We start from the raw sequence: 12,769 nt of genomic DNA, 5'->3' as shown, positions 1-12,769 counted from the left end.
GAAACCCTGTCTCTACTAAAAATACAAAAATTAGCTGGGTATGGTGGCAGGCACCTGTAATCCCAGCTATTTGGGATGCTGAGGCAGGAGAATAGTTTGAACCCGGGAGGCGGAGGTTGCAGTGAGCTGAGATTGTGCCACTGCACTCCAGCCTGGACAACAGAGTGAGACTTTGTCTCAAAAAAAAAAAAGTAGACATCTATTTATGCACATATATATATAACTTATACTTAATTACACAGCTTTTTAAAAGAGAAGTAGGCTATCAAACATTTCAAGGCCAGGCGCAGTGACTCATGCCTGTAATCCCAGCACTTTGGGTGGCCAAGGCAGGTGGATCACCTGAGGTCAGTTCAAGACCAGCCTGACTAAGATGGTGAAACTCCGTCTCTACTAAAAACAAAAATTAGCCGGGTGTGGTGGCTGGTACCTATAATCCCAGCTAGTCAGGAGTCTGAGGCAGGGAGAATTGCTTGAACCAGGAAGGTAGAGGTTGCAGTGAGCCAAGATTGCGCCACTGCCCTCCAACCTGGGCAACAGAACGAGACGCCGTCTCAAAAAAAAAAAAAAAAAAATTCATAACATGTCCTAAACTTTTTAAGAAGGGGAGAAATAGGCCAGGCACAGCAGCTCATGCCTGTAATCCCAGCACTTTGGGAGGCCGAGGTGGGAAGATCACTTGAGCTCAGGTGAAGGCTGCAGTGATTCAAAATCATGCCATTGCCCTCCAGCCTGGGTGACAGAGTGAGACTATCCCCCACCCCCAGAAAATATTAACCAGACTAATAATATTACCTAACTGTGAAACATTAGAGATCTTCCAGTTAAAGTCAGAATCCTCAATGATGCCAACAATCGACATTATTATTTAGCATTTCTGGAAGTTCTGGCAAATGTGTTAAGCCAAGAAAAAAGAAAAAAGACACAAAATTGAGGAAAGAAGACAACATTGTTTTCATGTGCGATGTGATTATTACATCAAAACCCCAAGAAAATGATGATTACAATTTATAATTCAAGGCTGGGCATGGTGACCCACACTTGTAAATCCCAGCACTTTGGGAGGCCGAGGCAAGCGGATCATTTGAGGTCAGGAGTTCAAGACCATCCTGACCAACATGGTGAAACCCCATCTCTACTAAAAATACAAATAAAGACTAGGCACAGTGGCTCAATCCTGTAATCCCAGCACTTTGGGAGGCTGAGGTAGGCGGTTCACCTGCGGTCAGGAGTTTGAGACCAGCCTGACCAATATAGAGAAACCCTGTCTCTACTAAAAATACAAAAAATTAGCCGGGCGTGGCCTGTAATCCCAGCTACTCAGGAGGCTGAGGCAGGAGAATCCCAGGAGGCGGAGGTTGCGGTGAGCTGAGATCGCACCGTTGCATTATAACGTGGGCAACAAGAGCGAAACTCTTGTCTCAAAAAAAAAAAACAAAAAAGTTCAAAAAAGTAAGCCGGGCATGGTAGCGGATGCCTGTAGTCCCAGCTACTCAGGAGGCTGCGGCAGGAGAATTGCTTGAACCTGAGAGGCAGAGGTTGCAGTGAACTAAGATCACGCCACTGCACTCCAGCCTGGGTGACAGAGCGAGACTCCGTCTCAAAAAAAAAAAAAAAATTTTTTTTTTTTTTCCTTTTTGAGAGCTAGTCTTAGCTCACTGCAACCTCCGCCTTCCGGGTTTACGCCATTCTCCTGCCTCAGCCTCCTGAGTAGCTGGGACTACAGGCGCCTGCCACCTCGCCCAGCTAGTTTTTTTGTATTTTTTAGTAGAGATGGGGTTTTACCATGTTAGCCAGGATGGTCTCGATCTCATGACCTTGTGATCCGCCCGTCTCGGCCTCCCAAAGTGCTGGGATTACAGGCTTGAGCCACCGCGCCCAGCCAAAAAAAAAAAATTTAGTAACATAGTCAGTTACAAGATAAACATTGAACCTGCCTCCCAGGTTCAAGTGATTCTCCTTCCTCAGCCTCCCAAGTTGCTGAGATTACAGATGTGTGCCACCACGCCTGGCTAATTTTTTGTATTTTAGTAGAGACAGTGTTTCACCATGTTGGTCAGGCTGGTCTCGAACTCCTGACCTCAAGTAATCCACCCACCTCAGTCTCCCAGAGTGCTGGGATTACAGGCATGAGCCACTGTGCCCAGCCTCAATTTGGGTTTTTATGGAAGCTTCATTATATAGTCATTAATGATTACATCATTGACCATTGGTGGTCAGCTTGACCTTCAGCCTCTCTCTCTCTTTCTCAGAGGTTGGGAGGTGGCACTGAAAGCCCTGACAATCAGCCCCAATCCTGAGGCTCTCTAGGAGCCTCCAGCTGTCATTCAATCATTAGCATTAAAAAAATCTTATTTTGCAGATTCTGAGGGTTTTAGGAATTGTATGCCAGGAAACAGGGAGGAAGGTTAAATATGTATTTCACAGTATCATAGGACCACAAAGACGAGATTGGTCATCAGTGTTTCTCAACAGAAGCACTTTGGCCTTTTGGACAAGCCAGTTTACACACTGTAGGAAGAAGTTTAGCACCATTTAAGGTGTGCCCACACACTATTTCCTTTCCACATTCTACATGAAGTGGGAAAATAGTTGTAGTTTATATCCTTTATGTATAAATTGGTCAGTTGCCCTTCAAAGCCAACAAATAAAAATGATGTCTAAGGCCAGGCGCGGTGGCTCACGCCTGTAATCCCAGCACTTTGGGAGGCTGAGGTGGGCGAATCAGCTGAGGTCAGGAGTTCGGGACCAGCCTGGCCAACATGACGAAACCCTGTCTCTACTAAAAGTACAAACATTAGCTGGGCATGGTGGCAGGCGCCTGTAATCCCAGCTACTGAGGAGGCTGAGGCAGGAGAATCACTTGAATCCGGGAGGTGGAGGTCGCAGTGAGCCAAGATCACACCACTGCACTCCAGCCTGGGCAACAAGAGTGAGAGGCTCTGTCTAAAAAAATATGTGTGTGTGTGTGTGTGTGTGTGTGTGTGTATGAGGCAGGAGAATTGGCCTGAGCCTCCTGTTTTTGTCAAATTGTTCTCTTTTATTTATTTATTTATTTATTTTTGAAATGGAGTCTTGCTCTGTCACCCAGGCTGGAGTGCAGTGGCACGATCTCGGCTCCTGCACCCTCCTCCTCCCGGGTTCCAGCAATTCTCCTGCCTCAGCTTCCCAGGTAGCTGGGATTACAGGTGCCCACCACCACACTTGGCTAATTTTTTTTTTTTTTTTTTTTTTTAATTTTTAGAGATGGGGTTTCGCCATGTTGGCCAGCCTGGTTTCGAACCCCTGACCTCAGGTGATCTGCCCATCTCAGCCTCCCAAAGTGATGGGATTATAGGTGTGAGCCACCATGCCCGGCCCATCAAATTGTTCTATAATTTCTTTTATTTTTTTTTTAGATGGAATTTCACTCTTATTGCCCAGGCTGGAGTGCAATGGCACAATCTTGGCTTACTGCAACCCCCTCCTCCCAGGTTCAAGCAATTCTGCCTCAGCCTCCCAAGTAGCTGGAATTACAGGCATGTGCCACCACACCCAGCTAATTTTTGTGTGTGTTATTAGTAGAGAGGGGGTTTCACCATGTTGGCCAGGCTAGTCTTGAACTCCTGACCTCAGGTGATCCACCCACCTCAGCCTCCCAAAGTGTTGGGATTACAGGTGTTAGCCACCGTGTCCGGCTCTATAATTTTGTTTGGAGTGAATTCAGATTAGACTATTGATTTTACTGCTCTTTTTTCTTTTGAGAAGCAGGGCCTTGTTCTGTTGCCCAGGCTGGAGTGCAGCAGTGCAGTCACGGCCCACCGCAGCCTCCACCTACCCAGATCATTCAGTCCTTCCGCCTCAGCCTACCAGGTAGCTGGGACTACAGGTGTGTGCCATGCCACCATGTCTGGCTAATTTTGGGGTGTTATTGTTTTTGTTATTGTTGTTGCTTTTAGAGACAAGGTTTTGCCATGTTGCCCAGGCTGGTCTCAAACTCTTGGGCTCAAGCCAGTGATCTTCCTGCCTTGACCTCCCAAAGTGCTGGGATTATAGGCATAAGCCACTGTACTCGGCCCTGGTTGTCTTTTTTTCATATTACATATTTTCATTTTCAAACATTTAAGTTTTGTAAGCTTATTTTGACTGAGAGGAGTTTTGTTTTTGTTTTCTCTTGTGAAGCCCAGTGTAGCCCAGTCAACCCTTAACTTCCAACAGGGAGCCAGCTCTTATCACTGCCTCACGCACAGCATGTTAGTCTCCCTTACCCCCCGAGAACCTCTTACTGTTAGTGTTCGGTCACCACTTCCTAGTTCTGACTCTGGAGCCTAGCGGGCCTACAGTTTTAGTCTTGCTCACAGTTTTGTGTCTCTATTCCATTGCGATTTTTGTAACTTATTTAAGCATGGCTATGTCTTCTCAATTTCTCTTTTTTGTATTTTACTCTCACTTGTATGTTCTTGAAGGGAGAGGGAGGATCAAAGTGTGTGCCCACTATACTATCTTAGTTTTCCCAAAATCCATACCATAATGTTATAAACATATGAACTAGGAAATGAAACTCAAGATTTTGTTTCCAACCTAGGAAGAAGTTCAGTCTCTCTCTATAAATAGAGAAGGGCTGTTGAATAATTTGTCACACTGCTACTCTTTTGACTTTATAAGATAGTCTAGGCCGGGTGCGGTGGCTCAAGCCTGTAATCCCAGCACTTTGGGAGGCTGAGACGGGCGTATCACAAGGTCAGGAGATCGAGACCATCCTGGCTAACACAGTGAAACCCCGTCTCTACTAAAAAATGCAAAAAAACTAGCCGGGCGGGTTGGTGGGCGCCTGTAGTCCCAGCTACTCGGGAGGCTGAGGTAGGAGAATGGCGTAAACCCGGGAGGCGGAGCTTGCAGTGAGCTGAGATCCGGCCACTGCACCACAGCCTGGGCGACAGAGCAAGACTCCATCTCAAAAAAAAAAAAAAAAAAAAAAGATAGTCTATAGAGAGAGAAACAGATTCATTAAACCAGGGCTCTTCGTTTATTTGGTAAAATATTTGTGATATGTTTAAAAGCTTCGGCCGGGTGCAGTGGCTAATGCCTGTAATCCCAGCACTTTGGGAGGCCGAGGCGGGTGGATCACGAGGTCAGGAGATCGAGACCATCCTGGCTAACATAGTGAAACCCCGTCTCTACTAAAAAAAATACAAAAAATTAGCTGGGCATGGTGGCGGGCACCTGTAGTCCCAGCTACTCGGGAGGCTGAGGCAGGAGAATGGCGTGAACCCAGGAGGTGGAGCTTGCAGTGAGCTGAGATCACACCACTGCACTCCAGCCTGGGCGACAGAGCGAGACTCCATCTCAAAAGAATTAAAAAAAAAAAAAATTTTAAGTCAGATTTTAAGAAATATTTTTATGACCAGGTGCAAGTGGCTCATACCTGTCATCCCAGCACTTTGGGAGGTAAGGCAGGCAGATCACTTGCGCTCAGGAGTTACCTGGACAACACAGCAAGACTCTATCTCCTCAAAAAAATTAGCTGGGCATAGTGGTGAGCACCTGTAGCTACTTGAAGGGGTTGAGGTGGGAGGATCACTTGAGCCTGGCAGGTCAAGGCTACAGCAAGCCATGTTTGTGTCACTGCGGTCCAGGCAGGGTGACAAAGTGAGACACTGTCTCCAAATAAGAAATACTCTTGGTCATAGCTATGATTTCTTTACGCCAAGTGTGTTTGTGGATGCCAATCACAATGGGTTTGTTCATAGGGTAATAAAGTTTGCTTTGATCATTTCCAAGAGTAAGTTGTACTACTAGATAGCAGAAGAAGTGTGCTTTAAAAGTATGGCAAAATGCATATCGAGAAAATAGTATGTTGACCAGACACAGAGGCTCACGCCTATAATCCCAGCACTTTGGAAGGCAGAGGTGGGTCACTTGAGGTCAAGAGTTCGAGACCAGCCTGGCCAACATGATGAAACCCCTTCTCTACCGAAAGTACAAAAATTAGCTGAGTTTGGTGGCACGTGCCTGTGGTCCTAGGTACTTGGGAGGCAGAGGTGGGAGGATCACTTGAGCTTGGGAGGTGAAGGGCACAGTGAGCCAAGATTGTGCCACTACACTCTAACCCAGGTGACAGAGTGAGACCCAGTCTCAAAAAGAAAAAACAGAATACAGTAAAGAAGCCGGCCAAAACGAAGATGGTGACGAAAGTGACCTCTGGTTGTCCTCACTGCTCATTAAAACTAAAAATATACGTACATATATATATATGAAGGGGGGCCAGACAGTGTGGCTCATGCCTGTAATCCCAGGACTGGGAGTTCAAGGAGGGTAGATTGCCTGAGGTCAGGAGTTCGATACCAGCCTGGCCAACATAGTGAAACTCTGTCTCTACTAAAAATAAAAAATATTAGCTGGGTGTGGTGGCGGGTGCCTGTAATCCTAGCTAGTTGGGAGGCTGAGGCAGGAGAATCGCTTGAATCTGGGAGGCAGAGGTTGGAGTGATTGGTGCCACTGCACTCCAGCCTACAGCAAAACTCTGTCTCAGGAAAAAAAAAAAAAAAAGACTGGGTGCAGTGGCTCACACCTGTAATTCCAGCACTTAGGGAGGTCGAGGCAGGTGGATCACCTGAGGTCAGGAGTTTGAGACCAGCCTGGCCAGCATGGCGAAACCCTGTTTCTACTAAAAATACAAAAAAATTAGCTGGTTGTGGTGGCACACACCTGTAATCCCAGCTGCTCGGGAGGCTGAGGCAGGAGAATCACTTGAACCCAGGAGGCATAAGTTGCAGTGAGCGGAGATTGCGCCATTGATGAGAGCGAAACTCTGTCTCTAAAAGTATACACATGAAAAGAAAGTATCTTTTAAAAAAAGAAAATAGTGTGTTATGTTGCCCAACTCTCCCTGCAGTCTGAAATTCTAGACATAGGAGCATCATAATAAGGCAAATCTGCCTCTTTTCTGCTTTATGCTGGTCAGACCACATTTGAGTCTCAAGGCCAGTTCATGTCCACTCTCACTGTAAGGACAGAGAGCAAGAGCAACTAGAAGAAAGCAGCCAGCGGGTGAGGATGCTTGCAGTCACCTTCTGAGCAACCACAGAAAGAGCCCAGATGGGACAGGGGCAAGCCAGGAGGGACGCTCTTCCTAGCCACTTGGCTCATCTTTCAGTCAACTCTCCTTTGAAGATAACTAGCATCTTTCTAGTTGTTCTTACATAGTCTTCATTTTCTGCTTCTAATTGTCTGAGTTGGGTTTAAGATACAAGAAAACTCTTGTTTGCAACTAACTAAAATTCTCTCACATTAGACTGAACTGTGGAGCTACTTTGACAAGAGTGGGTAATGTACCATCTTCTGGCCAGATCACACATTTACATGACTCTAATGATAGTCTTGTGTTGTCTTTAATTGACAACAGGAAGAGCTGAAGAGAGACCTGAAAATTAAGAAAGAAAAAGACCTGATGCAGGTGGCTCAGTCCACAGCAGTAGCTGTACCCTGCCCCCCAGTGACGGCAGCTCCTCCAGCCCCTCCAGCCCCTCCACCTTCACCTCCCCCTCCACCTGCTGTGCAACACACAGGCCTCCTGTCCACGCCCACCTTACCTGCAGCTTCCCAGAAGAGGAAGCGGGAAGAGGAAAAAGACTCAAGCTCAAAGTCCAAGAAAAAGAAAATGATCTCTACTACCTCAAAGGAAACTAAGAAGGACACAAAGCTTTACTGTATCTGTAAAACGCCTTATGATGAATCTAAGTGAGTAGATCTTTTTGAGCTCTAGTTTTTTGTCTTGAAAGTTTAGCTATAAAATTGAGTTTTGAAGAAAATGAATATTTTGGGAATGATATAAATGAAAATATTAAATTTAAGAGTAATGTTTCATCCATGGTCTTGCATGTGATATTCTTACCATTGACACTAGTAAAGTAAAATTTGCTATTTCACGTGTTTGTGATTGTCCTTTGTTATATTCTTTTCTGTCAAAAACAAGCTTTCTGTTGCTCCTTTGCTTTCTCCTCTTCCCTCTGAATTAACTCCAAATCAACGAGTAATTGATGTCTGGAGAAGGACGTGTATTACTGTTGCCCAAAATGGAGAGCATCCTTTCTGGGATCTGTTCAAAGCCCTGTAAATACATGAAATCCTGGAAACCATTTGAACATCAATGGTCAGAGGTTTTGGATTTGAGTGGTTTGGTTTCTTAATTGTTTTATTTTAGGCCGTTGTTTTTTGTATTAAAATACTGCAACTCATATTTTTGTCAGAGTTTCCACTTTCTTATCAGAGACAAAAGCCAGAAAAATACAAAAAGTGTTCCATTCCTCAAGTATAACGTCCAACAATTTGGCAGCTGGAAGCTGTTTTTGACAGTTGTATTTGGTGATACAAACAAGATTATAGAGGCACTAAACCATAAATGTAGTTTCATTTTTTGGTCATTAATATCATTTTACAAAATATTTAACTTATACTTTGAACATTAAAGTGTAGTCCAGCTTTTTAAAGCCACAGTTAACCACCATACTTTTTACAGGACCAAAAAGTTTGATTGTGCTTTAAAAAATGATCATTTAGAATCAATTAATTAGAATTAGGAATGCTCAATGCCTGCCTTAAGTGGATACCTAATTGATTCCTGAAATAAAATTGTGGTCCCTTTAATGATGTTCAGGTTGCAACATGGAAGCTGCTTTGGTGGCGCTGTCTAAATGATCGTCTGTTTGCAAATGCCAAATGAAAACTCTTTGTTGGCAGATTGAGCTGTGTGCTGAATTAAACACAAATCAATTTAGGCATCTTCGCTTTTCATTATCTTACCTCATTGGAAATTATACATAATGTAAACAGTAGAACCTGATTCACTGATTTTTTTTCCTTAGTTTAATACAAGTGTGCCTCACTTTAAGCACAATATACTAAATGATTTCTGAAACAGAAGTTTCCTTACTTTTTCAGTTAAAAAGATTTGCTTACAGAACTTCTTTAAATAACAAGACTTCTTTGGCCTGTTTAGAGTATTCAGATCACAGAAATTATTTCACACACAACTTCTTTGAAATACCTACATTGCATAAAATGAGGCACACAGATACATGTGCCCATTCCATCGAGATTGCCTCATTATTTTGTGTTATTTTATATTTTTCATTTTGTCATTATTAACACTTTAGTATACCAGGTTCATTCACTCCCTATTTTAGTTGAGATGAGTTAGTGTTTCTAAGGAGTGTTTCGTAATCTCTTGTCCCAAACTAGGCTGGTTTGGGAATCCAGTGAGAATGACTGAAAACTGAAATTCCAGTCCTGAACATCCTTCCAGAACACAGCCTATCACTCTGTGGAGATCACACACAAAGTATCTCAGGAGGACCCCCACCTGTGGAAGTGAAAATCATGTGAGAGTCATAGTTCAAAAGAAAAAAGTGCTGGGCACTGTGGCTCGTGCCTGTAATCTCAGCACTTTGGGAGGCCGAGGCAGGAGGATCACTTGAGCCCAGGTATTTGAGACCGGTCTGGGCAACATAGGGAGACCCCGTCTGTACAAAAAAATTGGCCAGGTGTGGTGGCTCACGCCTATAATCCCAGCACTTTGGGAGGCTGAGGTGGATGGATCAGCTGAGGTCAGGAGTTCGAGACCAGCCTGGCCAACATGACGAAACCCCGTCTCTGCTAAAAATGTAAAAATTAGCCAGATGTGGTGTCACACCTGTAATCCCAGCTAGTCGGGAGGCCGAGTCAGGAGAATCGCTTGAACCTGAGAGACTGAGGTTGCAGTGAGCCAAGATCATGCCACTGCACTCCAGCCTGGGAGACAGAGCAAGGAAGGCTCCGTCAAAAAAAAAAAAAAAAAAAAAAAAAACACGCCGGGCCTGGTGGCGCATGCCTGTAGTCCCAGCTACTCGGGAGGCTGAGGTGGGAGGATCACATAAGCCTGGGAGGACCAGGCTGCAGGGGGGCCGTGATCCTGTACCCGCTCTGCAGCCTGGGCTATACAGTGAGACAAAAGAAAAAAAAAAAAGTTAGTGGTAACAGGATAAACTACATAACCATATATTATTCCTTCACATTCATGAAGCAGGTCAGTTTGAAGCTTGAGGACGACTTCCATTCCTCTAGGTGAGGCATTACTCAAGAAATGCCTTGGTAGAACTAAGAGTGCCAATGGTATCAGCAAGGCCAGTCTGGTTCCCTGTGATTCATGGTAATTCTCACTATGACTTTGACATGGTGTTCCTACACAGTGCCTATCAACACTTGTAGACACACTGTATAAGCGTTTGTTACATTTACTTTTCCTTTTGTCATTAGGTCGTTTATTACAGAGGCCACTCTGCACTCCACAATCACACACTTACACAGCTCCGCCTTGCCAAGCAGTGTAGACCCTCACAGGTTTCGGATAACTATCCTTGCATCGTTCTCCACACCTTGTCCCCGGTGTTGAACTGAAGCAGCTCCTTCCATGTTCCCTGCTCGTTAATTAGCCAGGCCACTGTCCACATTGTCACAAACATTACATTAACAGGAAAACTGGCCCATGCCATATTCCATTATGAGAGGTTATTTTTAATTCGATTAAATTCCAGTGTTTATTCAGAAAACCTGGTAGAGATTGAATTGCTCTATGTACCTTTCTTAGTTTTCTTCTTCATCTCATATTTTGACCATTTATCTTCTACACCTGGCTGACCTGCATGTTCCTTGTAGTGTAACTTCTACTTGGTGTTTGCGCTTCGCTTTGTTCTCAAATTTAAATTGTGAGATACATTTTCAAACCTATCTAAGAAATAGCCCTGATATTGAAATGGCTTCTGTGGAATAGGTTTGACAGATGTAAGTCTTTGATTCTTTGGCTTTGGTTTTTGTGCCTGTTACAGTTTTACACACATTCATTCAGAGGAAGACATTACCATCAATGTGTTGTTTCTTTTTTCAAATTCCAGTATGTTTTTAAAGACCCATATTTCACTAAGCAGTGTACTTGTTGAAACCGATGTGAGTGACTTTATGTGTCCACACGTGATAGAGCATCAGATACTGGAGCTTGCCAGGGGTAGAATGGTTGGATTCAGGAATGTTTAGCTGACTCATAAGCAGGAAGTTATCCTGTAAAAAACTGAAGCAAGGCAGGGAAGACAGATTTAAGTACCATTGCAGCTCAAAATGACAATTACATTGTCATTTTCATTGTGAATACTTTTAGGTTCTATATTGGCTGTGATCTTTGTACTAACTGGTATCATGGAGAATGTGTTGGCATCACAGAAAAGGAGGCTAAGAAAATGGATGTGTACATCTGTAATGATTGTAAACGGGCACAAGAGGGCAGCAGTGAGGAATTGTACTGTATCTGCAGAACACCTTATGATGAGTCACAGTGAGTTCTGATAAGAGCATCATATTTAATAATTTAGGAAGCCAAATTGCTCTGACTGGTTACTTATTTATTTTAAAATAAAAAGCAGATTTTTTTTTCTACATTTATTATACACTTACATTACAAATTCCTTTTCATTTTTCTTTTTCCCTTTTTACCTACCCTTCAAATTTTATCTTGCTTCATAGTGAATGTTTGAGACACATTGGGGAAAATGTGGTTTAATAGTAGATTTGATTCTTCAATATGTAACATAGAAATTAATGAGATTAAAATAGCCTGACTTGTTTGGACTTTATCAGTGTTTGAAATGGTGCTTTATTGTAGGTTAGAAAAACACTAATATGGGTACAAGCTCTGAGACTCTGTTATTAGCTTATAGGATTTTGAACTCCCATATGGTACAGTACTAGTTGAAAGATTTTTGGCTTTGTTTTCAGCTTTAAAATCAATTAAATGTTCCATATTTATCTTTAAATTTGTTCTCTAATATTACACAGTGTTCTTATAAATTTTTTTACTGCTTGTTCTTAACATCAAAAAATACTAAATTAATGTACTGGAATGCCAATCTCGAAAGTATTAAAACCATAATACTAAAACTATTTTGTATCCCAGGGTTTAGCAAATTTTCAGGTGCATGCTTTATTATAAGTAACATCATCCCATCTGTTTTGAACTCACATTTCCATTTCGGATCTTACAGATTTTATATTGGCTGTGATCGGTGTCAGAATTGGTACCATGGGCGCTGCGTTGGCATCTTGCAAAGTGAGGCAGAGCTCATTGATGAGTATGTCTGTCCACAGTGCCAGTCAACAGAGGATGCCATGACAGTGCTCACGCCACTAACAGAGAAGGATTATGAGGGGTTGAAGAGGGTGCTCCGTTCCTTACAGGTGAGACCCCTCTGTGTGCAGCATTTGAAAATGAAATCAGCCAGCATAATTTTGGAAAGATTTCTAGGATTTCAACTTTCCAGTCTTAAAGTGATTATTTACTGACTCCCAGCTAGTCTAGTGAAGTGCCTGACAAACCTCAGTCCTTCACGTACCAGTGTCATGAGCTTTACCATATCCCCACACCACCTCAGCTTATTTCACACTCACAAGAATGTTAACATGACTCACTTCTTTATACATTTTATTTTTAAAGAAACTTCCTCTCACCCCCATGGATTGAGAAGCAGTATGATTAGATTATAGTTATTCTTGGCCAGGCGCAGTGGATCACACCTGTAATCCCAGCACTTTGGGAGGCCGAGGCGGGTGGATCACAAGGTCAGGAGATTGAGACCATCCTGGGTAACATGGTGAAACCCCATCTCTACTGAAAATACAAAATGTTAGCCAGGCGTGGTGGCAGGCGTCTGTAGTCCCAGCTACTCAGGAAGCTGAGGCAGGAGAATAGTGTGAACCTGGGAGGTAG

General features: G+C 43.5%; 1 protein-coding gene across 13 annotated transcripts in view; it reads left to right on the top strand.

Moving 5' to 3' along the window:
* BPTF (bromodomain PHD finger transcription factor) overlaps window positions 1–12,769 on the top strand; it is a 148,841-nt gene that overhangs the window by 118,625 nt on the left and 17,447 nt on the right. For 9 of the 13 annotated variants that reach the window (XM_037993316.2, XM_037993314.2, XM_037993313.2 and 6 more), the window contains 3 exons: window positions 7,385–7,719; window positions 11,168–11,341; window positions 12,048–12,240. In XM_037993316.2, coding sequence (XP_037849244.1) covers window positions 7,385–7,719; window positions 11,168–11,341; window positions 12,048–12,240 — 702 coding nt within the window. The remainder of the gene's footprint in view (window positions 1–7,384; window positions 7,720–11,167; window positions 11,342–12,047; window positions 12,241–12,769) is intronic. The other 4 variants (XM_037993320.2, XM_037993315.2, XM_037993319.2 and 1 more) reach the window with 1 other exon arrangement.

This window comes from Chlorocebus sabaeus, chromosome 16 (assembly GCF_047675955.1).
Source record: "Chlorocebus sabaeus isolate Y175 chromosome 16, mChlSab1.0.hap1, whole genome shotgun sequence".
Taxonomy (NCBI): Eukaryota; Metazoa; Chordata; class Mammalia; order Primates; family Cercopithecidae; genus Chlorocebus; species Chlorocebus sabaeus.
The sequence above is the reverse complement of the archived record's forward strand: the minus strand, read 5'-3'. Positions and strand labels throughout refer to the sequence as shown.